Raw genomic sequence first — 25,566 nt, 5'->3', positions numbered from 1 at the left:
TTAGCAAATTTGCTTTTAAAAATAAATTTTTATTAACATTTACTGTATTATTAGTTTCAGGGGTAGAATTTAGTGATTCATCCATTGCATACAACTTACTTTAAGTCACACAGTTGAAACAAGACTCTCTAACTCTAAATCAGGGGAGTCTAACCTTGCATGGACATTGAAACCCTCTGGGGAGCTCTACAAAATCATCACACCTGGGTCCTCCCCCCAGAAATGACTTAAAAGGGCCAGGGTATGGCCTAGGAGGATCGTTGTTGTCAATAGTTTCAAAGATTTTATTCATTTATTTGAAAGAGAATGAGAGAGCGAGCACACGTGTGTGTGTGCACACGGGGAGAGAGGCTGAGGGACAAGCAGACTTCCTCTCTGAGAGGGGAGCCCAACACAGGGCTCCATCCCAGGACCCTGAGATCAGGACCTGAGCCAAAGTCAGGTACTTAACTGATTGTGCACCCTAGGAGGGTTGTTAAAGCTCTCAAGGTGATTCTAACCTGCCTGTTTCTCAATTCACCAGATTTTCACTACATGAACTGCCTCCTTTTCCACTCTTTCACTACATGAACTGCCTTTCTGTCCAAAAGAGAGCTTTTCACTAAGCTGCCCATTAAAATCACTGAGGGAGCTTTCTAAGGATTATGGAGGTCCAGATCTCAGACTAGACTCTAAAATAAGAACTTCTGGGGCTTTTCTGTAAGTGCCTCATTTGCCTGAGCTTCCCAGATTTATTTTTTGATTTTTCCTATCTGCTATTGTCTCTTCATTTGTTCCCTTTCAGTGTTATGCTTTTTTTTTTTTTTTTTAAATTCCTTTCCTGTCATTTTCATGGGATTTTAGGAAGGAGTGGACTTAAAGGAGTGTACTCAGCATACCATATTGAACTTGAAGGCTTACAAATTTAAAAATTTTAAAAATGTTTAAATAATTAAATTTTAATTGTAAAAGTTATACACACATTCATTGTAAAAAAAATTCAAATATAAAAAGGCACAGGGAGTAAACTGAAAGTTCTCCAACCTCCCTCCCCCATTTCCATTCCTCAGGGTAATAGCTAGCCTGCTAGTAACATTTTCATGGTTAAACTTTGGGTGCAGTTAGAGTAACCATATTAAGTATTTAATATATTTATTCTGTCTTCTCTCTGGTTTTAAACTTCCCATTTTAACTTAAATATCCCTTATCTGTTTTACTGTATTTTACTGCATCTTTATGCTTTCTTTATATGATTTTTTGGATGCAAACAACCTTTTCCAGGGAGCCCCTATTCAACCTTTAAATCCCAGCCTCCAAGTCAGTTCTTAGTTTATGGAGCATTTCAGACTCTCCTGGGCAAAATTACTGTTCCCTTCTTTGTGTTCCTAAACCACTTTGTTCATACCTTCAGCTCACACTTCTTACACTGCTTGAAAATTATTTATGTTCCTATCGCAGCATGTATACACCACAAACTTGAGACAGCAGGGACTGTTAGGCAATTCTACCCTACTGCTGTCTCTGTGCATCGGTTGTCTTAGTCTGTGGTTTGTCTTTTCATGCCCTTCAATGAAGAAAAGTTATTGAATTTAATGCAGCCCAGATTTATCAAAGGTTTGTATATAGTTTGTGCTTGTGTCATTTAATAAACCCTACCCTGAGATCACAAGATGTTTTCCTCTACTTTCTTCTAAAATTTTTTATTTTGTTTTTCCCCTTGCAAGTCTACCTGTGGGGTGAATGAGGGATCCAACAGATAACTAGTTGTTCCAGCTCATATACTGAATGATGTGTCTTTCCCCATTGACCTACAATCTGGCAATATAGGTCACATATCTGGGATTTGTCATATAATAAGATACCACATATGCCTGGGTCTGTTTCTGGATTCTCTAAGCTGATTTCTTTTCCCCACTCTGGTTATCTTTATACTAATTAATACCAAATGGCCTTAATTTTTACGTCATTATAATAAAATTGATTTACAAAAGGCCAAGTCTTTGAAACATATTACTCTCCTTCAGGAGTGGCAATGCTTTACCCTTTGTTTTTGCATATAAATTTTAGATTAGCCTGTGATAGTCCAGAAAAAATCCTGCTGGAAATTTGACTGAAATTTGTATTGCATGGATAGATGAATTCTGCCCCACCCCTGCCCCAACTCTGCTCCCCCAGGAAGTAGCTCAAGACATATCTGTGAAATGAATGCCCGTCTGATGGATGTCTCCAACTTACATCTTATAAACATGCAAAACAAATTAATGAATGAACGAATGGGGGCTAAAGATAACGAAGATTAACCAGCACATTCTCACTATTGAGCAACTGTCAGTTGCTTGCCTACTTGTTCTAAAACGTTATTTAAAATACACAAACCCTTGGGGCGCCTGTGTGGCTCAGTGGGTTTAGCCTCTGCTTTCAGCTCAGGTCATGGTCTCAGGGTCCTTGAATCAAGCCCCCTCTGCTTGGCGGGGAGCCTGTTTGCCCTCTCTCCCTGCCAGCTGCTCTGCCTACTTGTGATTTCTCTCTCTCCCTGTCAAATAAATAAATAAAATTAAAAAATACATAAACCCACATCTCCATCCTTCAATGAAACACGAATCTATGACTCCTTCGTTAAGACTGTTGAACTCAAGTTTTCAGGAAGACTATGGGTCCTCAGCTGGGTTTGAAACAAGGCCTTCTGATAGGTGAGGTGTCTTTTTTTTTTTTTTTTTAAATATTTTATTTATTTATTTATTTGACAGAGATCACAAGTAGGCAGAGAGGCAGGCAGAGAGATTGGAGGCAGCAGGCTCCCTGCTGACCAGAGAGCCCGACGCGAGGCTTCATCCCAGCATCCTGGGACCCAGCATCATGACCTGAGCGGAAGGCAGAGACTTAACCCACTGAGCCACCCAGGTGCCCAGGTAAGGTGTTTTGACTCCTCCGACTCCTCCGTGGAGAAGCCAGGGAAAGTGCGGGCTCCCAGCCCGAGGTTTAGGGAACCACGAACTACAAGTCCCGGCAGGCCGCGCGGCACCACCGCTTCATTAGGCGCAATCAGAGGGTGGTGGAGAGCAAAGTCCCTGCGAACCGCGTCACCCGCGTGCGGCGTGGAACCTGGCGCCACGTCCCCGCGTCCCTGGGGGTGAGTAGGGCAGGCGCGCCGGAGCTGCACCGCGCGTGGAGCGCGGGGGAGGCGATGTAGACGCGCCCAAAGCTTGCGTCTGCTCGGACCGTGGGGAGAGAATCCCCGGCCTGCGACCTTGTCACCGGGGCCCGGTGCCTGGCCACGTGACCGGCAGGGGCGGTCCTCTGCGGGGACTCTCCAGCCCCGCTCACCAGTGGGCGGAAGCGGGGACCGGCTACTTGGGTGGCGCGCTCTGGCACGTAGGCAGGGCTGGGGCTGGATGAGGGGGTATCAGGTGGCTTATCCAGGCGGCTTCTCCCTAGGCGGTCTACGGGCTCCGAGGCGCCGGCGGCGCGGGGCTGGACTTGGTCTGGACGTGATCTGGACGAGAGCTGGGGGCGCCGCCGAAACCCCTGAGCTCCGCCTGGACTCCGGCGTGCTCCAGAGCGCTCCGGATCTTCCGCACCTTGCGGTGCCCTGCACTTCAGTTCGCCCTGTAAACGTGTGCTGTGTATGGAGAGCTGCCTCTGGGAGACACCTAGCACAGCTCTGTCCCCGGTTAAGTGGCGTTTACTTCCTACTAGGTAGGAAGTCACCCAATTCAACAAGTATTTATTGGTCCCGTCCATGATAATTGGCATTTAGTGGGTGCTCAAGAGATATTTGAGGAGTTGAAAGTGAATTTGACTTCTCTGTGCCTTCGTAAGTTTTCTTTAAGCATTTTCTTATCGCACAGGTTTTCAGACTGCATCAGAATCCCCTGGAGGGCTTGTTAAACCACACGGAATGCTGGACCCCATCCCCAAAGTTTCTGACTCACCAGCTCAGGGATGGGGAGCAAGAATTTGCATTTCTAGCATGCTCCTAGGAGATAGAGAAGCTGCGCGGGACATGCTTTTGAGTACTTCTGCTTTGTAGGAAAAAAGTCCTGTGAACTCAAGCACCAACTTTTTCTTCACATCAGGTTATGGGCCTTTGTGTCCTTGTTTGCCAGTTTCACTTTCTGTAGTGAGGGTGAACAGGTGCATATGACGGAGCACACTGTTAATTTGCCCCTACGTTATTGCATATGCAGATTTTCACGAAGTCTACACTTGTGTCATTTTTCCTGGGTTACATCATGTTCTTATTGTGTCATTATTGGCTTGGCCCTCAGATATAAGATTTGACCTCTGCTAGGAGAGCTTGCATTTTGTTCCTTCTTGATATATACATTTTCTTGTCAGAAAGGGGACCTCAAGATAAGACTAGTGCTTGCTTCTGGCATCCATCCCCCGCCTCCCTGCTCAGCCCTCTTGCCCCCAACTCACTCACCAAATCTCCTGGGTTTGGATTCTTGTGTCAGAGGCATTCCAATGACCCATCTCTTACCTGCCACGTGCTCTCTGTGGTTGGTTTTCCACTGTTCTCCCTGATTCCCCACTTTACCAGGATGAACCGAATGGAGAATTTCTATTCCTTGCCTGGGTGAGATTTATTTTCCCCGTCTGCGCTGGGACCTTGGTCTCAGCCAGGAATTCCTTTATTTTATTTATTTGTTTTTAAAAGATTTCATTTATTTATTTGACAGACAGACATGACAAGTAGGCAGAGAGGCAGGCAGGGGTGGGGCAGGGGAAGTAGGTGCTCCACTGAGCAGAGAGCCTGATGTGGGGCTCGGTCTCAGGACCCTGAGATCATGACCTGAGCCAAAGGCAGAGGTTAAGAGGCTTAACCCACGGAGCCACCCAGGTGCCTAGTGATTCCTTTATTTAATCAATATTGATTCAATCACCTTCTGGACGTCAAACCCTAGGGAAGGGGGTATCCTTACATTTGGACTCATCATTGATGGTAGGGCAGGTTAGAAACCTGCATCAGGCCAACGCTGTGGTCCCTGGGCTTTGACTCTGCCTCTTTCCAGACTTGAGACATGATGGTATCCTCTACCTTGTTTGCTGTTTAGCCACGTCATGAAACATTTTCAGGTCTCCCTGAAAACCTGATCCTCTCATTGGGTCTTTTCCAGTCTTGGGTGCAGACAGAAGAAACAATGCTCAATTCCTCTAATAGCCTCTTTAGGAGGTGGGGGGGGGAGGCTGTGGTCACTTATGGGATTGATGCAATTAGAGCCAAAGTGCTTTTTTCCTGGTCATTCTCACTTGTGCACCAAGCAGGGAAGGGTGATTCCCTGCTTCTTGTCCTGGGATGTGGCATGGGGAGAGGGCTGCGGGTGGGTGGTAACTGATAGGCCTAGCCACTCTTGACCCACCACAAACAGTGAGTGCTTGGTTCCCCATTTAGTTGTGTCCAGGGGTTGGACATTTCACTTGACCATCAGCTTCCCGTGTGTAGGTCTTTCCGCACTTCCCTTTTGCCTTGGTTTATCACCTGCTGGGGTATTCCCTTATGGCCCAGCAAGATGGATCCCATTCTTCTCATAGAGTTAATGATAACTCAGCTCTTCTAAGGTTTCTGGACTGGAATGGGTCGTTTCTGGTGCGGTGCTTTGGTGGACAGTCTGCTGTGTTGATTTCCATGTCTTCTATATGCTGCCATTGTTTGGGCCTGGTAGAGGGTCAGAAATCGAAGTTGCTGCCCACAGTGACTGACTCGGTTACCTGTGAACTGTGGTAAGAACACTGGTGAACGGAGCGTTGCAAGTCCATGAAGGAGGTCATGTGCCATAGACAGGCTCAAGCTTTAATGCTGCTGTTTACTACTGAGTCACCTGGGAAAAATCTCACCCCCTGTGCTCCTTCCTTTCCTTATTTATGCCTGTGGGTGATAATAATATTTGTTTCATCTTCCTGGGTCGTGTTCAGTATCTAAGGAGGTAAATGAGAGCAAAGGGCTTTGTAAAGGTTGGTTGTTGCTAATAATGTTATCCGATGTGGAGGTGTTAGGGTCCTCGTGTCCTCAAGCTCCCTTCCCCTCCCCCAAAGTGTGTGCTCCTGGGAGAGACAACTCAGGTGAAAGTCAGACAAGTAAACAGAACAGGGGAGGCGATTCATTAGCAAAGGGTTTAATAATGAAAGGTGTTTTTCACCGACAGACATATTTCACGGCTGACAGGGTCTTTTAAAATACCCGGAGGGAAGCGACTCATTTGCATGTTAAAGACTCACTGACACCTTATGGAAAACTCCAGCTCCAATCTAATTTAGACATACTTTGGCTCCTATATCATCTATTTTATGTTTTTCAATTTGCACCTCTTTTATTACTGAGGACATTTGCATGAAAACCGGTCTTGGGAATCATGTCTGTTTGGCTGAGGCTTTCCCTCCCAGGGTGGGTGATCTCAAGGCTAGGGGTGGCCTCATTGCCCACAGGGACTGGCCTGGAGGATGGAGCATGAGGCAGATGGGGTTTAAAAGAGGCAAGAGCTGGGAGGTGGTGCTGGGGGTAGCTGGGGGAGGATGGCATCCAACTGACAGCCCTGGGGTGGTTCTCACCTGGGAACCTGTGTTGGTACTGGCTCAGCACAGCCTCATGGGGTACCATTTCTCCCTTGATTCATTCAGCAAATACTTTTGGGGCACCTACTGTGCTAAGGCAGGTTTGGCAGACTCTAGCCACTGGGCCACTTCTGGCCATACCCATCACTTTGTATAATGTCTGGGGCTGCCCTTTGTAGGCCAATGCTTACAATTGCCTGAGTTCTTCATCTGAGTGAGATGGGAGGTATTAGAGAGTTGAGAGCGGGGGAATACATAATTGGGCTGAAGTTTCCATGTTGAGAATAGAGGGGGGATAAGTGTACTGTTTTACTCATTCAATCATGTATTTGTTAGCAGACTTATTAATTAATTATATGATATGTTAACAAATTCTGCCCTTTGCGTGTAATAGAACAGGCAGATACAGGACCAGATCCTTAGAGAAAAAAGCAGTGCATAATAAGACCAGATAGGAACCAACAACTCATTCTAAGTGCTTGGCTCACAGAAGGCTTCAGAGAGGGCTTGGGTGGGGGTGGGGGGTGGTTGAGAGTGGAGAGGTATTTGGGAGATGAAGCTAGCAAGTTTGGGCGAGTCTTGAATGCCTTGCTAGAGAATCTGGACGTTTTCATTGGTGGAGGGGACGTGGGGTAATGTGCGTGCACAGGAAGGTTGGGGTAATGATGACCTGGGTGGAGAGTGAAAGTCAGGGGATGTAGGGAAATGCTTTTGGAGTGGGGAATGGTTGGGCTGTTCAGGCAAGATAGGGTGGCCTTCCGCCCTCAGTTTATTAACTGTACGAGGTTGTGCCAAATCCGGGTCTCCCAGGTGCTAAGAGTTCTCCATCAGCTGTTTCTTCATCAGGGCTTCTGGGAAGAAGAACGAAGTTTAAAATAACAGTAAGGAAAAGAAGTCTTATTTGCAGAATATGTTTGGCATTATTGTAAAGCAGCATCTCATTGAACGCTCACAGTAACCCTAGGATGGAAGTACTGTCAGGGACTTCCTTTTGTAGATAATTACGTGGGAGGCCCCAAGAGGCTGTGACTTGCTCAAGGTCACACAGCTGGTGAGCGGTAGAGCAGGATTCTTCCTGACTCTAGAGGCTGAGTTCCTGGCCACAAGTGGTTCCCTAATGTGGGCATCTCTGAAGGCCCCACGGGGATGGTCCCTGGATCAGCTCTCATGGACCTTCTTGCACTGATAATCTTGAAGAAGGAAGGTGTATACGGAGCTGAGGGCACGCAGCCCAGTGTAAGGCCTGTTTCCAGGTCCAGTTGGGAAGCCGTGTCTTGGCGGGACAAGGTAGAGGGTGAACTCAGCATGCTGCCTTTTTGATAGAAAACACTAGAGAGCAAGGTGAAAAGGTAAGGTTAGGTGGGGGCCTGCCAGGATGTAAGAAGGGAGGCCTGCAGGAGTCCTCCAGAAGCCGACAGGCAGGGGAGTAAATAAGGTCCTTTACCAAAGCATGGCATTGGGAGAGAAAATAATTAATAAGTCATAATAATAATAATAATAAGAGATGAGTGGTGGTAGGAGTCGCAGTTGGTACTGTGTTTGTACTGTGTAGGTGGTACCTGCCTATACATTTTGCATGATTTCCTCGTCCCTCACCACCACCTCTAGGAGACACTGCTGTCATCATCCCCATTTTATCGACGGGGTCACAAGAGTCAGAGGGAGTTAGCAATTTGCCTGCTTACCCAGTTGGGAAGGAAGTGTAGGGACCCGAACCCAGGCCTGCTGGAGTGCCTGTTCTTGTTTGGAAGGAACTCTTGGCTTATTAAAATGTCAGCAGGAAAAAAAAAAAAAAAGCTGGCAGAATGATGCAGGGATAGGGAAGTTTTCATAAATAAAGAGAATATTAAAAAAAAAAAGATTGTAAAGAAAATAAAGCCTTTTCTACAAAGCAAGGTTTTAATTTCTTTTTATTTACAAACCCCTTTCTTGCAGAGTTAGGAACCGAACCCAGGAGCTGGGCTAGAGGATTTGTGTTTAGGGCAACAAATGAGTTTCTTACATGATTTCTTTAAAAATAATTGTTTGGAGTCACACTTGTAGGGTGATTGCAGACCCCTGGGGTTGGGAGTAGGTATGATCAAGTTGGAAGGCTTGTTTTTTGGGCATGGTTTCACTGATGGATTCGAACACATGCAGACTCTTTATTGAAAAGAAAATATTTAGAAGAATGGTTCTCAAATTTTAGCTTGCATGAAAATCACCCATTATGGGGCGCCTGGGTGGCTCAGTTGTTAAACATCTGTCTTCAGCTCAGGTTATGATCCCAGAGTCCTGGGATCGAGCTTTGCATTGGATTCCCTGCTCAGTGGGAAGCCTGCTTCTCCCTCTGCCACTCTCCCTGCTTGTGTTCCCTCTCTCTCTGTCTCTCTGTCAAATAAATAAATAATTAAAAAAAAAGATTTTATCTTTTCAATAAATGCTTATCACCGTTTATTGAAAAGGCAGTCCTTTCCCCTGTGTATGTTCTTGGCTCTTTTGTCGTAAATTAATTGCCCATGTGTGTATGGGTTTATTTCTGGACTCTCTGTTGGAATTAATTGATCTATGTGTCTATTTTTATACCACTGCCATACAGTTTTATTACTACAGTTTTGTAATGTAGTATAAGAGACCATGATACTTGCAGCTTTGTTCTTTCTCAAGATTTCTTTGACTATTCTGTGTCTTTTGTGGTTCCCTACAAATTTTAGGATAGTTTGTTCTATTTCTGTGAAAAAATGCCATTGGGATTTTGATAGGGATTTCATTGAATTTGTAGACTGCTTTGGGTAATTTGGAAATTTTACAGTATTCTTCCAATCCATGAACACAGAATATCTTTCCATTTATTGGTGTCTTTAATTTCTTTATTAATGTTTCATAATTTTCAGTGTACAGGTCTTTCACCTCCTTGGTTAAATGTATTCTTAGCTTTTTATTTTCAATGCAATTATAAATGGGATTGTTTTCTTAATTTCTCTTTCTGCTTATTCACTATTAGTGTACAGAAACAGAACAGGTTTTTGCATGCTGATTTTGTATCCTACAGCTTTATTGAATTGGTTTATTCTAACAGTTTTTTGGTGGATTGTTCAGGGTTTTCTGTATATAATATCCACTGCAAATAGTGATAGTTTTACTTCTTCCTTCCCAATTTGATTGGCTTTTACCTCTTTTTCTTGTCTATTGTTCTGGCTAGGGCTTCCAGTACTATGCCGAATAATACTTGTCCTGTTCCTAATGTTAGAAAAGCTCCCTGCCTTTCACCAATGAGTATGGTGTTAGCTGTGGGCTTGTCACATATGATCTTTATTATGTTGAATTATATTCCCCTGTCCCTATTTTGTTGAGAGTTTTTAATCGGAAATGGCTGTGGAAATTTGTTAAATGCTTTTTCTACATCTGTTGAGATGATTATGTGACTTTTTAAAAAAGACTTTATTTATTTGGCAGACCAAGATCACAAGTAGGCGGAGAGGCAGGCAGAGAGAGGGGGAAGCAGGCTCCCTGCTCAGCAGAGAGCCAGATGTGAGGCTTGATCCCAGGACCCTGAGATCATGGCCTTAGCTGAAGGCAGGGGCTTAACCCACTAAGCCACCCAGGCGTCCCTGATTATGTGATTTTTATCCTTCATTTTCTTAATGTGGTGTAAGAGATCTGCATTTTTGAGATGGAAGAAGATAGTAAAATTAAATCTACATTCACAAGTTATATTAAATGCAAGCAAAAGAAAATGAACTATATGTTGTTTAGAGAAGTAGTATAAAATGTAAGTTGAAAGTAGAAGAATGGAAAAAAGACGTACCTGTGAATACGTAAGAAAAATCTGTGGCTATAGTGTGAGCATGAGTTCAAACAGATTTTGAAGAAAATGAAGACAAGGCTGTGTGTAGCATTAGTTTCCCATGTGGGGTTGGGGGGGGGGCAGGCATAGAGCAGGGAGGGGATGGTCACAGGCTGCGTCCAGAGCAGAAGCAAGTGGTGGCTCACTTCTGGATGGGACTTCTTCCCTGCTGCCTGCAGCTGTGGTCTGGGAGTTTAGTCTGATACAGAGTTCCCAGAAACTGAAGGGGAAACAGCTTATTGGGTACAGTGGCCCCCAGAAGCTCCAACGGTCCACCTGGTGGACTGAGCTAGTACAAGTAGGGTGAGGAAGGCCATTAGAGAGCCCTGAGCCCGCTTGATCCCACTGACTTGGAGTACTTCTGGTTCAACAGACCAAATCAGCAGGTGGACATTGAATCCCTACTCTCGGAGTACCCTGCAGGACCGTGAGTCAGCGGAATAAGTCATGGCTTGTGCCTTCAAGGAGCTCACGATCTAGACAAGGGGCAGTTTACTCTAACTGAAATAAATATTTTGGAAATCAGCCAGACGTGGAGAGCTTATCTGGCTGATTCTGACCAGCTGCTGTTTTGGCCTCGGCTTGAGCACTTCTGACCCGGACACAGAAGGCAAATGATACCTGTGTGTGCACGGTGGTAAAGTAGTAGTTACAAGTAACAAGGGTTAGCATGCTCTGCCACATTCCCTATCTAAAACAGCATCTTCGTCTCATGCGTGTCATCTCTACTCTTACCCCCTTTCATTTTCTTCTCCGCACTTCATACCTGCTGCTGTTCTAATATGTCTGTGTGCTGCGGACCTGTCGTCCCATCTAGAGCAGAAGCACCACGAGGGCAAGAACTCTGTTGTGTTCCCTCTCCCCCCGTGCCTCGAATGGTATCTGGCACTGTGCAAGGAGTAATAACTTGGAGAGTTGACTTGTGCCCGATACTCTGCTAAGCGTTTTATATACACAATTTCATTTTATCCCAGTAACTTTTTTAAAAAAAGATTTTATTTGTTTATTTGACAGGCAGAGAGGCAGGCAGAGAGAGAGAGGAGGGGAAGCAGGCTCCCCTGCTGAACAGAGAGCCAGATGTGGGGCTCGATCCCAGGGCGCTGGGTTCATGACCCGAGCCGAAGGCAGAGGCTTCCGAGCCACCCAGGTGCCCCTCCCAATAACTTTTGACATAGGTATCATCCTGTGTTACAAGTGAGGAAACAGATGAGCAAGATTAAGAAAATGACCCAAGATCATATAATCTTTTAAGCAGCAGAGCCTGAATTTGAGCCCGGGTCTGACTAACTGTGGGATTCGGCTGTCCCTTGTTGTCTCCTTTCCTTCTGCAGGGTCTGGGAACATGGCCAGAAAGGCGCTCAAGCTTGCTTCATGGACTGGCGCGGCCCTGGCTGCCTCGGGCTTCTACCTTTACAGTAACAAGTACTTGGATCCTAATGACTTCGGTGCTGTCAGGGTGGGCCGAGCAGTTGCCACGGTAGGTTTTTCTCATTGTCAGGTGGCCGAGGGACTGCACTGTTACCCGCAGGTGTTCATACAGACAGCAGATGCGGAGGTACACGTGTAACACTCTTATGTGTGCCAAGCTTTGAGCAGGCATGGCCGTATGCCCTTCTTTATCTCTATTCTCGAAGCCCCCCCCCCCCCGGGTTCTACCAAATCCTAGTAGAATGGAATTGCACACAGCCTCTGTTGTAAAGCCTTTACATTTTATTTATTTATTCATTTATTTATTTTAAAAAAGATTTTAGGGGCGCCTGGGTGGCTCGGTGGGTTAAGCCGCTGCCTTCGGCTCGGGTCATGATCTCAGGGTCCTGGGATCGAGTCCCGCATTGGGCTCTCTGCTCAGCGGGGAGCCTGCTTCCTCCTCTCTCTCTCTCTGCCTACATGTGATCTCTGTCAAATAAGTAAATAAAATCTTTAAAAAAAAAAAAAAAGATTTTATTTATTTTTTAAGAAACTTTTTTTTTTTTTAAAGATTTTATTTATTTATTTGAGAGAGAGAGAGTGAGAGAGAGCATGAGAGGGGAGAAGGTCAGAGGGAGAAGCAGACTCCCCACAGAGCTGGGAGCCCCAGGACTCGATTCTAGAACTCTAGGATCATGACCTGAGCCTAAGGTAGTTGCTGAACCAACTGAGTCACCCAGGTACCCTTATTTATTTATTTGACAGGGAGAGAGAGAGATCACAAGTAGGCAGAGAGGCAGCCAGAGGGGGGGGGGGAATAGGGTCCCTACTGAGCAGAGAGCCCAATACGGGGCTTAATTCCAGGGCCCTGAGATCATGACCTGAGCCGAAGGCTGAGGCTTAACCCCCAGAGCCACCCAGCCGCCCAAGCCTTTACATTTTAGATTCTGTATCATATTTTAGTGACAGACCCGGGCCGGTACTCCTCAGCCAATGCATATGGAAAGGCTTGGCAGCTTTGATGAAATTCTATCAGGAAACCTGGTTTCTCTCCCGTGAGCTAGTGTGCATGGTTCCTGAGGCAGGGCTTGGACTCAGAGCATCTGGGCCTTGGAAGATTTTTGAGGATCCCCTGCAGCCCCCGAACTAACAGAGAATCTGAGTTGAATATTTTGCCATTAGAGGTTTTCTCTGTGGCCCAGGAGCATCCTTCCGCTGCGATCGTGGCCTCTTGATGCTGCTGAGAGCCACTCTCCCGGACATGCACGTGTAACTGCCTCACTGGTGGGCAGAGGGCCACAGGCCTCTGTGCTCTCTCTCTGCCTTTTGTCTGCTGCAGGATGAGCTCGTCCTTGCTTCTCCTTGGTGTGGATAGACTCTGAGGCACGCTCTGTTTGAGTTGTTGTCTGATTGTTTCCTTAATACCCAGTGTTGTGAAGTCTTCTCCTGAGCTAGTTATAGAACCCAGACGGACAAATAGATAAACAGGCCCCGGGATAGAAAATGATTCCCGAGTATTTACTGAGGGCCTTTTGGAGGCCCAGCATTGTCTTACGTGCTTTGAGAGGTAGAATGAACTGTCCCTCCTCGACCCAGCTTTGAAGGATCTTATGACTGAGGAGTGCTCACAGGAGTGGGTCAAAAAACAATCACTCTAAAACCATGGATCGGGTCAAGATGTGTGACTCAGGGCACCACTGCTAGGGGACTTCAGACACAGGAGTGAGACCTGTAGGCTGCGAGTCAGGATGAGTGCCCTAAGGGAAGCAGGCTTTAATGGATCCTTAGGGATTTGAATACAGTTAACCCTTGAACTACGTGGGGGTTAGGGTGTCAGTTCCCATGCAGTCAACTTTGGACTCCCCAGAACATTCAGGACTGATAGCCTGCTGTTGACCAGAAGCCTTTCAGATACCATGAAGAGTTCGTTAACACATTGTTTGCATGTCGTATGTATCATATATATTCTTACAATAAAGTAAGCCAGAGAAAAGGGAAGGTTATTAAGAAAGTCATCAGGAAGAGAAAATACATTTACAGTACTGTACTTCAGTTTACCAGAAAAACCCCAAAGCCATGTGTAAGTGGACCCGTACAGTTCCAACCCATGTTCAAGGGCCAGCTGTAGCTGGGAATGAGGGAGGAAGGTATCTGCCAGTGCCTTACACACCAGTCACTAGGATGTGCCTTCTTTAAAGGCCAGGGCTCTGGTCTTGATTGGCCTTGTGCCTTGTTTAGTGACCAGCGCTTGTGGTTGGTGTTTAACACGTTTATGTTGAGTGGAGTAAAGCTTTGGGGGGTGTAAACAAGGGGATAGACTTTTCTCGGTGGCTTCTAGGGACCTCAGTTGCTCAGTTCTAGAAGGGAAGGTTTGGCCTGGGTAGTTCTCCAGCTTCCTCCATGTCTGTGATATCTGGAAACCTGTGATTCTCTGATTCAGGACATGGGATATGGATATGGGAATGTGGATATGAGGACTTCTTCAGGGCTTTTGGCCAAGGGTCCCAGAATCAAAACTCAGGCTGTCAGTGCAACATAAATATAAAGCGATGTTTATTTATAATGCTAAGTTTATCCAACAGCATTCCTTCCTCTCGTCTCTACTGAGCATTTACCTTTGTGTCTGGCACAGTGAGATGGTGCTGGGGATACAGTGATGAACGGGAAGGACAAGGGTCCATGTTTGTAGAGCTGAAATTCTAGCAGAGAGCATAGTCCATATACAAAGAAACAAACGAGTAAGGTAATTTTGGGTATGATAATGTCATTATGATAAGTAATTGAGAGTTGCTGGCAGGTGGGGCAACCTTAGACTGGGCTCTCTGCAGAGGGGACATATGTGTAGAGCCCTGATTGTCAGGAAGAAGGCAGCCAGGCTAAGATCTGGGGGGCGGAGCATCTTAGGGGAGGGGTTGTCTACTTCTCTAGACATACTGCCTGTGTCAGGGGCGTGTAGCTGCAGGATATTGGAGGGGTGGGGTGGTGAGGAGCAATATTTGATGCCCCAGGTGTTAAGCCTTTCTTTTCCTTGGTTCACAGACAGCTGTCATCAGTTACGACTATCTCACCTCCCTGAGGAGTGTCCCCTATGGTTCTGAGGAGTACTTGCAGCTTCGGTCCAAGGTAAGGAGCCCTGGGGACCCATGTGAGCCAGACCAGGACCGGGTAAGTCCTAAAGTAACTGCAGAGCTAGCAAGCGTCTTGTGTGCACCTGGGGGCCGGCAGGGGGCTGTGAGGGGATTGGCGCTGGGGGCTTGGGAGCAAGGAGGGGAGGACCGTCTCCTCATTGGAGTTGTTTTTGTACTGACAGGCTAGGCTGCCCAGCTGCCATCAAGCTGGATCCCATGGTACTGAGGTCATTAATTGACAAGGCACTGTTGGGAAGGCTGGTGTGTGTTTCTGGGGGAGCACAAGGTGTCTGGGATGACTCAGGAGGGATGAAGGCTCTGTTCCTGAGATAACTCAGTTGGCTTCCAAAGTGCTTTGTCAGGCAAAATCCAATTGAAAGAGGTTAATTGCTTTCCTGTCCTCTCAGGGCTACACTGGGGCTCCTTGCTAGTCCTCTGAGGGGAGCCGTCCACGCCTCACCCTCTTTCCTCGCTTGGAATAGGTCGGTTGATTTTGATGCTACAGCTAGATGAGTTGGAGCATCAAGCAAGAAGGTGTCTTTTTTTGGATATAAGTTGAATTTGGGGTCAAGTGTAGATACTTTTGTTTCCTCCAAGGAGAGGTTTGGGATAGATCTGTGTATCTTTGCTCAGCCTGGAATGCCCTTGGCCCCTTAGAAAATTTCTAGTCATCCTTTTGGCCTTAGCTCAAATACCTCTCCTCTGTCATGTTTTCCTTCTCAATCATTCTTGGTGGATGGGATAATTAATTTTAAAATTTTTATTTAAACTTTTCATTATAGAAATTTCAACCATTAACAAGAGTAGAGAGAAAAGTATAATGAACCCTTATGGAATTGTCATCCGGCTTCAGACATGATCAACATTTCGTCAGTCTTGTATTATCCATTTGCCCCTTTATTCATTTATGCATTTTTAATTCATTTATTTATTTTTGCTCAAATATTAAAAGCAAACTTCAGGCATCATATTTTATCTGTAAATGCTTCAGTCTGTATCTCTAATAAAGAAGTACCTTAAAAAAACTTCCAAGGGTGCCTGGTGGCTCAGTTGTTAAGTGTCTGCCTTCAGCTCAGGTCATGATCGGGATCCTGGGTTGAGCCCCGCAGCAGGGTCCCTTCCTGGCGGGAAGCCTGCTTCTCCCTTTCCCACTCTCGTGTTCCCTCTCTTGTCTCTCTTTGTCAAATAAATAAATATAATCTAAAAACAAAACCCCAAAAAACAAAAAAAATTTCTGTACCATCATCATAACTAACAAAATTAATAATATTTCCTTAATAACTTCTAATAGCTAGTTTATACTCAAATATCCCTAATTCCAAAAATGTCTTTTTAAAGTTGGTGCATTACATTATGGACCCAAACGAGGACCATGCATTGCATTAGGAAACATCAACCAAAATCTTCTCAAATCTATAGTATTTCCCTTCCCTCCTATTTTTTGAGCTATTTTCTTGTTGAAGAAAGCTGATCATTTACCCTGTAGAATGAGGCCCGTCTCATCCTCAAAGCATCATTTAATGGGAAGTAGATCCACATGGCATGCAATTCGTAGTATGTCACATTTGGACATGCAGAATGATCCTCCTGTCCTTGTGCCTCAGGCGCCCATTGTTCAGCCTGGAAGTGATCAGCGTGTCCTATATGTCCTTCTGGAGACGTCTTCCCTCTGGAATGTAGTCAGACTTCTTTATTCCTACCACAGATGATAACTGCTTCCATGTCTTCCTTTCACTTTACACTATAGATTCTTTTAGGTCAGGGATGGGGGTCATCTTTTTTGTAGGCAGAAAACTGCCTCTAGTGATGATGCCTAGGACTGAGTTGATTTCATGTCTGTTTTAGGCTGCACCCAGCTAGGTCTTTCCTTGGGAGGGGATCTGGAAAGGGTGCAAGGTTTGCACGCCGAAAACCTGATTTGTGCTCTGTCTTTGGGATGGTCATTTAGCCTTTGGAGCTACCATTCTCCTCGTCTGTAGACTACAGTTGACTCTGCCACATGTTGGGGATTACATAGATAATATCTGAGACTGTGTGTTGTGAAGTGTGAGTGTGAAGCAGGTATCAGTAATCAGTCAGATGTTGGCGCTCCTGGGTGGCTCGGTTGGTTTAGCACCTGCCTTCGATTTGAGTCCCAAGTTGGGCTCCTTGATTAGTGGGAGGCCTGCTTCTCCCTCCCCCTCTGTCTGCTGTTCCCCCTGCTTGTACTCTCCCTCTCTGCCAAATAAATAAATAAAATCTTTACAAACATAATCAGTCCGATGTCTACCAAGAAGGATGCTCCGCGAGGACAGACACTTGTCTCCGTGTCTGCAGCACCTACAGCGGTACCCAGGACACAGTAGGTCCTGAATAAAGAGGTTTGCTGAGCAAATGAATGGATGAAATGTTAGTTTGTGTCGCAAGATCTCACAGCCTGGGATCTGAGACTCGGTGCTGTTCCCTGCCCCTCTTTCTCCATCTAACCAGTGCTACAGGCCTTAGAGCCAACCAGAGTGACATTCTACACAGAGGCGCAGGCCGGGCAGGAAGGCAAGCTCCCTGCAGAGCAGACAGGGGATGGGTGACATGCAGATAGTGGCCCCTCACGTGTAAGGCACCAGCAACCCCCGGGGAAGTTGACGGCTTTGGAGGATGCAGGAAGGAAAGTGCAGGCTGCTTTTTGACAGGAGGGTAGTTGACACAGATAACAGGGCTGGAGGCTGGTCCCCGGGACTTGTGCCTGGGTAGGGGAGCTCGCTGGCACTGAAAAGCCAGGAGCAAATACTGCAGGAGTGTGTTCTTCCGTTGGAACACTTATCTCTTCTTGTCTTTGTGACTGATAAAGGAATGAGTGAAGGGTAAAACATAATTATCTCACTGTCAAGCCAGTGTCCCCAGGTCCCAGAGTATGCTAGAGCAAGAGACAGTGACTTAGAGAAGTGCTTTCAAGGTTGGTGCTTGGCCGCCTGGTGTGTCAGTGACTCAGCTTCACATTGCGGGGGATGGAAAACAAAGCCAAGGAGTGTTTTCTGAGGCCTCAGTGGCACTTTGCTGGGCAGCTGAGGGGGTGTGCTGAGGCCCCAGTACTTTGAAGAACCAGACTCTGGGTGTCCAGGCTGCTTATAACCAGAGGCGATAGGTGTGGACCAGCCTGGAGGAAGTCACGGCCGGTACAGATGTCCAGATGGGGTTGGAGGAGGCAGGACTGAGCTGATTCTGACCGAGGGATTCTGGTATCGTAGACATATGTTAATTTTTCAGCTCAAGAGCCACTCACGTTTTGGGTAGTAGCATCTAAAACTTCCTTTGGGGATCCACCCATATCTTATGTACTCATTCCGGGGTTTGAGGGAGGGTCACCCCACCCTCAGCTCCAAGAGTGGGCACATGACTTAGGCTATCGATGGAGTTCATTCCTCTGGCCCTAGAGATTGATTCAGGGATGGGCACTTGAGCCAGTGTTGATTAGGACTTTTGGGGGTGTCCTGCATAAGACACTGCCTTTTCTGCTGCATTAGCTGCCAGTAAAGGGTATTGACTTAAAAGCTGCTGGCAGCCATCTTGCCACCATGAAGGGAAAGCCTGTCTGTGAATGGAGTATTGTAGAGAGAAGTGTCATTTGAGTCCCTAGATCTTGCTGAGCCTGAAGCCCCATTGGACTTTCCAGTTATATGTACCAGGAAATTCTTCTTTTGCTTCAGAGGATTTGAGATCAGTTTTCTGTTACTTGCAATCAAATGAATCCTGATACACTGGGTACCATTAGAGAAGCATGCTGGATCTTGAAGCTCAGTTAAGGTTTTGATAAATCACAGAAGGTCTAGTAATTTAAGGAAAGAAATGAAATCGAGAAATTCCAAGGCCTAAACAGGATGATGAGAGGTTTGCATGATGCTGAGTCGACTAGTAGGCTTTTGGTCTGCCAGGCTTCTGGTCTACCACCAAACACCTGTACTATCCTATCTGTAAAGTGGTGGCAGTGGCCTTTGCCCCAGCTGAATTGGTAGAACAGAGACGAGCAGCCTTGTTTAAATAAACACTGGGGATTATTTAATGCAGCCAGAGAGGAGATCCAGAGGCACAAGTTTTACCTCAATGACTCCTTATCATTTTAATGAACAAGTTAACGATTTTCTATTTTCCTTATTTCTACATTTGTTAATTGGAATTCTCATGTAAGGAAGAGCTGGCCCTTCTCCTTCAGTTGTTTATTTAATTATTTTTATCAGTATGAACTCATGTGGATATTTATATTATTCTATGGGTTATAATCCAAAACCATCATTATTTTTATTGTTCAAATTATTCTAATTTTGGCCATTGGGAACTCCTTCAGGTTGATTTCTGTGTCCGTTCTTTTTTGAGCACTATCTTAACTTTCTTCTTTTTTTTTTAAAAAAAATAGGATTTATTTATTCACTTTAGAGGGAGAGAGAGAGAGTGCAAGCAAGTGAATGGGTACACACATGGGAGAAGGGGCACAAGGAGAGGGAGAGGGAATCCTAAGCAGACTCCATGCCAAACGTGGAGCCCAGTGTGGGCTGTATCTCACAGCCCTGAGATCACAACCTGAGCAGAAATTAAGAGTCGGACCCTCAACCAGCTGTGCCACTCAGGTGTCTCACTATCTTAATTTTCTAATCCCCAGACTCACTGTGTATTTTCCTTCCTGCAGCCCTGGAATCAATCACTTCTCCAAGGAGCCTTGGTTCTTTTTATTGGAAGAGGGTATTTAGAAACCAAGTTGTTGGCGCTAGATGTGCACGTTGCTATGGGAGTGCCATTGTTTCTAGGCCCTCCCAGGAGACAAAGCAAGGAGATATATGTGTGTATACTCATATGCACACACACACCTATCTATGAAGAAACCATGAGTTCATAAGGATATCTCCAACTCCCATCTAATGTCACAGAATTTTAGCTCTCTCCCATTCCTTATGTATAACTTATTTCTCTATTTCTCTAACAGTGAGAAACCCACCTCTCTTTATCTATAGTATATTTACTTACTTGTTCAACTAGTATACCCCAAAATAGTTAAGACCCTTGAGGCATATAAGAGCAGAGGGAGTGGCCCATTCTGGGTGAGACCGAATAAGTTAAGGGGGTATTTGAGCTGGGTTTGGAAAGTGGGTGGGATTGAAATGTGTAACACTGGGGACAGGTGATTTTGGTTGAGGTTGATGGGTAAAATTTTGGGGATTGTCTATAAGAAACAGATTAGTTCAGTGTTACTAGGGACTAGGGTATGGGTGAGTGAAGGTAATACTGGCAAAGAGAATTAGAGCTAGGTCACAGAGGGACGAGAGGCCAAGGTTTATACCAGAGGTAGTAGGGAGCCATGGCAAGTTCTTGGGTGAAGTTTTGTTAAGCCTTCAGTGAATACGAATGCCCTGGTGTAAGTCATCAGTCACTGAAAATTTTTTGAGCATCTACTCTCTTATACGATGAGCAGAAGCATGAGAGAGAGAAAGTGTGTCTAGGGAGGAAGGGAGAGAGAGAGAGACAGAGATCGCGGGTGCCTTTTCCTTTCTTAATCAGAATCCGAATATAGGAGGGTTCTCAACTGCTGCTGTGACCAGGAAGCTTTTGTGTTGAATCGCATTGCTTGTTTCTGAGTAGGTTGCGGGACTCCTATGGTGTCAGATGTGTCCGGTCAGCCGTATGTGTGTGCATCGTATCAGTCACACTAGTCCTTACTGCTTGGGCTTGAAGAGGTGGTGATTAATACTCTGCTTCTCCTTGTCTAAGAAGCAGAACCAAGGAGATGTAGGTGTCTGCCAAGAAGAACTGAGAATGTTAGCTGTATTACTGATAAATGCTGAGTTGGAGCTTGTGTCTCGGGCCTGTGAGCCAGTGGGCTTGTACTTCACTCCTGAATTTGCTAGACTTACCTACACAGTATAGATGTGGCAGAACAAGCTTTTCATGGGGATGGGGGGGTGCTACCTATTAGGGCAGGAAGGAGTGGAGCACCAGTGTCCTGTGGAACTGTGCTGATCCCAAAAGGGAGATGAGAGGCAGCAGTGGGCTGAGCACCATAGGCTGAGCACGATCTGTTTCTTCTCACAAACTCACCAGTCTGATTGGTGACTCCTCCTCCCATAGGGAGCAAGAGGGAAGAGAGAGATCAGCAACATTACCCCTCTATGGGGCTCCCATAAAACAGAGATGGGAGGTTCACCTGCAGTACTCACGTGCACATGGGAAGCAGCGGCAATTTTGTTGTAAGAACTGTTTGTGCCCATTAAATTCTGGTGATGTTTATACCTGACCTTGTTTAGGGACATGGGCTACTTCGGGCTTGAGTATGTGTAACAATTTCAACATTTCTGAAATCTGTGTTTAGAGAGAAGGGTTGTCGATTGTCAACCTTTAGAACCATGGCATATGGTAGGGTGTTTTGGGGGAAAAGGATATTGATTAGAGGAGTAAAATAAGGGACTGAGGTGGGGTGATGACTCTTTTTATATTTATGCCATTGACCTTGAGAAACACCTCTTTGGCACCAGCTAGCTCAGGCTTCTAATGTACAGATGAAACTGGAGGTCTATAGGGGTGTTGGGATTTTTTTCTTTATAGATTTTATTTTTTAATTAATTATTTTTATTAACATATAATCTTTTATTGCTCCAGGGGTACAGGTCTGTGAATCGTCAGGCTTAGATATTTCACAGCACTCACCATATCACATACCCTCCCCAATGTCCATAACCCAACCACCCTCTCCTTACCCTCCCCCCAGCCACCCTCAGTTTGTTTTGTGAGATTAACAGTCTCCAATGATTTGTCTCCCTTTCGATCCCATCCTGTTTCATTTTTTTCCTTCCCTATCTGCCAAACCCTCCATCATGTCTCTCAAATTTCTCATATAGGGCATATCATATGGTCATTGTCTCTCTCTGATTGACTTATTTCACTCAGTATAATACCCTCTAGTTCCATCCATGTTGTTGCAAATGGCAAGAATTCATTTCTTTTGATGGCTGCATAGTATTCCATTGTGTATATATACCACATGTCTTTATCCATTCATCTGTTGATGGACATCTAGGTTCTTTCTATAGCTTGGCTATTGTGGACATCACTGCTATAAACATTCAGGTGCACGTGCCCCTTCAGATCCTACATTTGTATCTTTAGGGTAAATACCCAGTAGTGCAACTGCTGGGTCATAGGGTAGCTCTATTTTCAACTTTTTGAGGAACCTCCAGGCTATTTTCCAGAGTGACTGCACCAGCTTGAATTCCCACCAATAGTGTAGGAGGATTCCCCTTTCTCCACATCCTCACCAACATCTGTTGTTTCCTGACTTGTTAATTTAAGCCATTCTGACAGGTGTGAGGTGTTACCTCAATGTGGTTTTGATTTGTATTACCCTGATGCTGAGTAATGTTGAACACTTTTTCATGTGTCTGTTGGCCATCTAGATGTCTTCTTTTCAGAAATGTCTGTTCATGTCCTCTGCCCATTTCTTGATTGGATTATTTGTTCTTTGGGTGTTGAGTTTGATAAGTTCTTAACAGATTTTTGGATACTAGCCCTTTATCTGATATGTCATTTGCAAATATTGTCTCCCATTCTGTCAGGTGTCTTTTGGTTTTGTTGACTGTTTCCTTTGCTATGCAGAAGCTTTTGATCTTGATGAAGTCCCAATAGTTCATTTAGGCCCTTGCTTCCCTTGCCTTTGGCGATGTTTCTAGGAAGAAGTTGCTGAAGCTGAGGTTGAAGAGGTTGCTGCCTATGTTCTCCTCAGGGATTTTGATGGATTCCTGTTTCACCTTGATGTCTTTTACCCATTTTGAGTCTATTTTTGTGTGTGGTGTAAGAAAATGGTCCAGTTTCATTTTTCTGCATTTGGCTGTCCAATTTTCCCAACACCACTTGCTGAAGAGACTGTCTTTTTTTTTTCATTGGACATTCTTTTCTGCTTTGTCAAAGATTAGTTGACCATAGAGGTGAGGGTCTATTTCTGGGCTCTCTATTCTGTTCCATTGATCTATGTGTCTGTTTTTGTGCCGGTACCTACTGTCTTGATGATGACAACTTTGTAATAGAGCTCAAAGTCTGGAATTGTGATGCCACCAACTTTGGCTTTCTTTTTAAACTTTCCTCTGGCTATTTGAGGTCTTTTCTGGTTGCATATAAATCTTAGGGTTATTTGTCCCATTTCTTTGAAAAAAATTGATGGTATTTTGGTAGAGATTGCATAAATGTGTGGATTGCTTTAGATAGCATAGACATTTTCACAATATTTGTTCTTCCAATCCATGACCATGGAATGTTTTTCCATTTCTTTGTGTCTTCCTCAATTTCTTTCATGAGTATTTTATAGTTTTCTGAGTACAGATTCTTTGTCTCCTTGGTTAGGTTTATTCCTAGGTATCTTCTGGATTTGTGTGTCATTGTAAATGGGGTTGACTCCTTAATTTCTCTTTCTTCTGTCTTGTTGGTGTAAAGAAATGCATCTGATTTCTGTGCATTGATTTTATATCTTGACACTGTACTAAATTCCTGTATGAGTTCTAGCAGTTTTGGAGTGGAGTCTTTGGGTTTTCCACAGAAAGTATCATATCATCTGTAAAGAGTGAGACTTTGACTTCTTCTTTGCTGGTTCAGATAGCTTTTCTATCTTTTTGTTGTCTGATTGCTGAGGCTAGAACTTCTAGTTCTATGTTGAATAGCAGTGGTGATAGTGGACATCCCTGCCACGTTCCTGACCTTAGGGGAAAGATTTCACTGTGGGTTTTTCATAGGTGGCTTTGATGATATTGAGGTATGTACCCTCTATGCCTGCACTTTGAAGAGTTTTGATCAGGAAGGGGTGCTGTCCTTTGTCAAATGCTTTTTCAGCATCTATTGAGAATATCATATGGTTCTTGTTCTTTCTTTCTTTTATTAATGTATTGTATCACTTTGATTGATTTGCAGGTGTTGAACCAACCTTGTAGCCCAGGAATAAATCCCACTTGGTCGTGGGGAATAATCCTTTGAATATACTGTTGCATCCTATTTGCTAGTATTTTGGTGAGAATTTTCGCGTCTGTATTCATCAAGGATATTGGTCTATAATTCTCTTTTTTGTTGTGGTCTTTGTCTGGTTTTGGGATCAAGGTAATGCTGGCCTCATAAAATGAGTTTGGAAGTTTTCCTTCCATTTCTATTTTTTGGAAGTGTTTCAGAAGAATAAGTATTAATTCTACTTTCAATGTTTGGTAGAATTCCCCTGGGAAGTTGTCTGGCTCTGGGCACTTGTTTGTTGGGAGATTTTTGATGACTGCTTCAATCTCCTTACTGGTTATGGGTCTGTTCAGGTTTTCTATTTCTTCCTGGTTCAGTTTTGGTAGTTTTTAGTCTCTGGGAATACATCTATTTATTCCAGATTGTCAAATTTGCTGGCAAATAGTTGCTCATAATATGTTTTTATAATTGTTTGTATTTCTTTGGTGTTGGTTGTGATCTCTCTTGTTTCATTCATGATTTTATTTGGGTCCTTTCTCTTTTCTTTTTGATAAGTCTGGCCAGGGTTTTATCAGTCTTATTAATTCTTTCAAAGAACCAGCTCCCAATTTCATTGATCTGTTCTATTGTTCTTTTGGTTTCCATTTCATTGATTTCTGCTCTAATCTTAATTATTTCTCTTCTGTTGGGTTTAGGTTTTCTTTGCTGTTCTTTCTTCAGCTCCTTTAGGTGTAGGGTTAGGTTGTGTATTTGAGACCTTTTCTTGTTTCTTGAGAAAGGCTTGTATGGCTATATACTTTCCTCTCAGGACCGCCTTTGCTGGGTTCCACAGATTTTGAACAGTTGTGTTTTCATTATCATTTGTTCCCATGAATTTTTTTCAGTTCTTCTTTAATTTCCTGGTTGACCATTCATTCTTTAGTAGGATGCTCTTTAGCCTCCATGTATTTGAATTCTTTCCAACTTTCTTCTTGTGATTGAGTTCTAATTTAAAAGCATTGAGGTCTGACAATATGCAGTGAATGACCCCAATGTTTTGGTAGTGGTTGAGACCTGATTTGTGACCCAGGATGTGATCTGTTCTGGAGAATGTTCCATGTGCACTAGAGAAGAATGTGTATTCTGTTGCTTTGGGATGAAATGTTCTGAATACATCTGTGACGTCCATCTGGTCTGGTGTGTCATTTAAGGCTTTTATTTCCTTGTTGATCTTTTGCTTGGATGGTCTCCCCATTTCAGTGATGGGGGTGGTAAAGTCCTCTACTATTATTGTACTATTGACAATGTGTTTCTTTGATTTTGTTATTAATTGTTTTATATAGTTGGCTAGTCCGATGTTAGGGACATAGATATTTAAAATTGTTAGATCTTCTTGTTGAACAGACCCTTTGAGTATGATATAGTGTCCTTCCTCATCTCTTTTTATAGTCTTTGATTTAAAACCCAATTTATTGATATAAAGATTGTTACCTCAGCTTTCTTTTGATGTCCATTAGCATGGTAAATGGTTTTCCACCCCCTCACTTTAAATCTGGGGGCTCTTTGGGTCTAAAATGAGTTTCTTGGGGTGGCTGGGTGGCTCAGTGAGTTTAGCCTCTGCCTTTGGCTCAGGTCATGATCTCAGGGTCCTGGGATCAAGCCCTGCATCAGACTCTCTGCTCAGCAAGGAGCCTGCTTCCCGCTCTCTCTGCCTGCCTTTCTGACTGCTTGTGATCGCTGTCTGTCAAATAA

General features: G+C 44.6%; 1 protein-coding gene across 3 annotated transcripts in view; it reads left to right on the top strand.

The window, feature by feature from the left end:
• Positions 1–2,997: 2,997 nt before the first annotated feature.
• Positions 2,998–25,566, top strand: part of ADCK1 (aarF domain containing kinase 1) — a 121,729-nt gene continuing 99,160 nt past the window's right edge. For 2 of the 3 annotated variants that reach the window (XM_045071796.1, XM_004739158.3), the window contains exons 1-3: positions 2,998–3,109; positions 11,689–11,834; positions 14,804–14,887. In XM_045071796.1, the coding sequence (XP_044927731.1) occupies positions 11,700–11,834; positions 14,804–14,887 (219 nt within the window). In that variant the 5' untranslated portion in view covers positions 2,998–3,109; positions 11,689–11,699. The remainder of the gene's footprint in view (positions 3,110–11,688; positions 11,835–14,803; positions 14,888–25,566) is intronic. The other variant, XM_045071799.1, reaches the window with a different exon arrangement.

This window comes from Mustela putorius, unplaced genomic scaffold, assembly GCF_011764305.1.
Source record: "Mustela putorius furo isolate JIRA1106 unplaced genomic scaffold, ASM1176430v1.1 tig00000129_pilon_pilon_pilon, whole genome shotgun sequence".
NCBI classification, from domain to species: Eukaryota; Metazoa; Chordata; class Mammalia; order Carnivora; family Mustelidae; genus Mustela; species Mustela putorius.
This window is presented reverse-complemented; position numbering and strand designations above follow the sequence as displayed.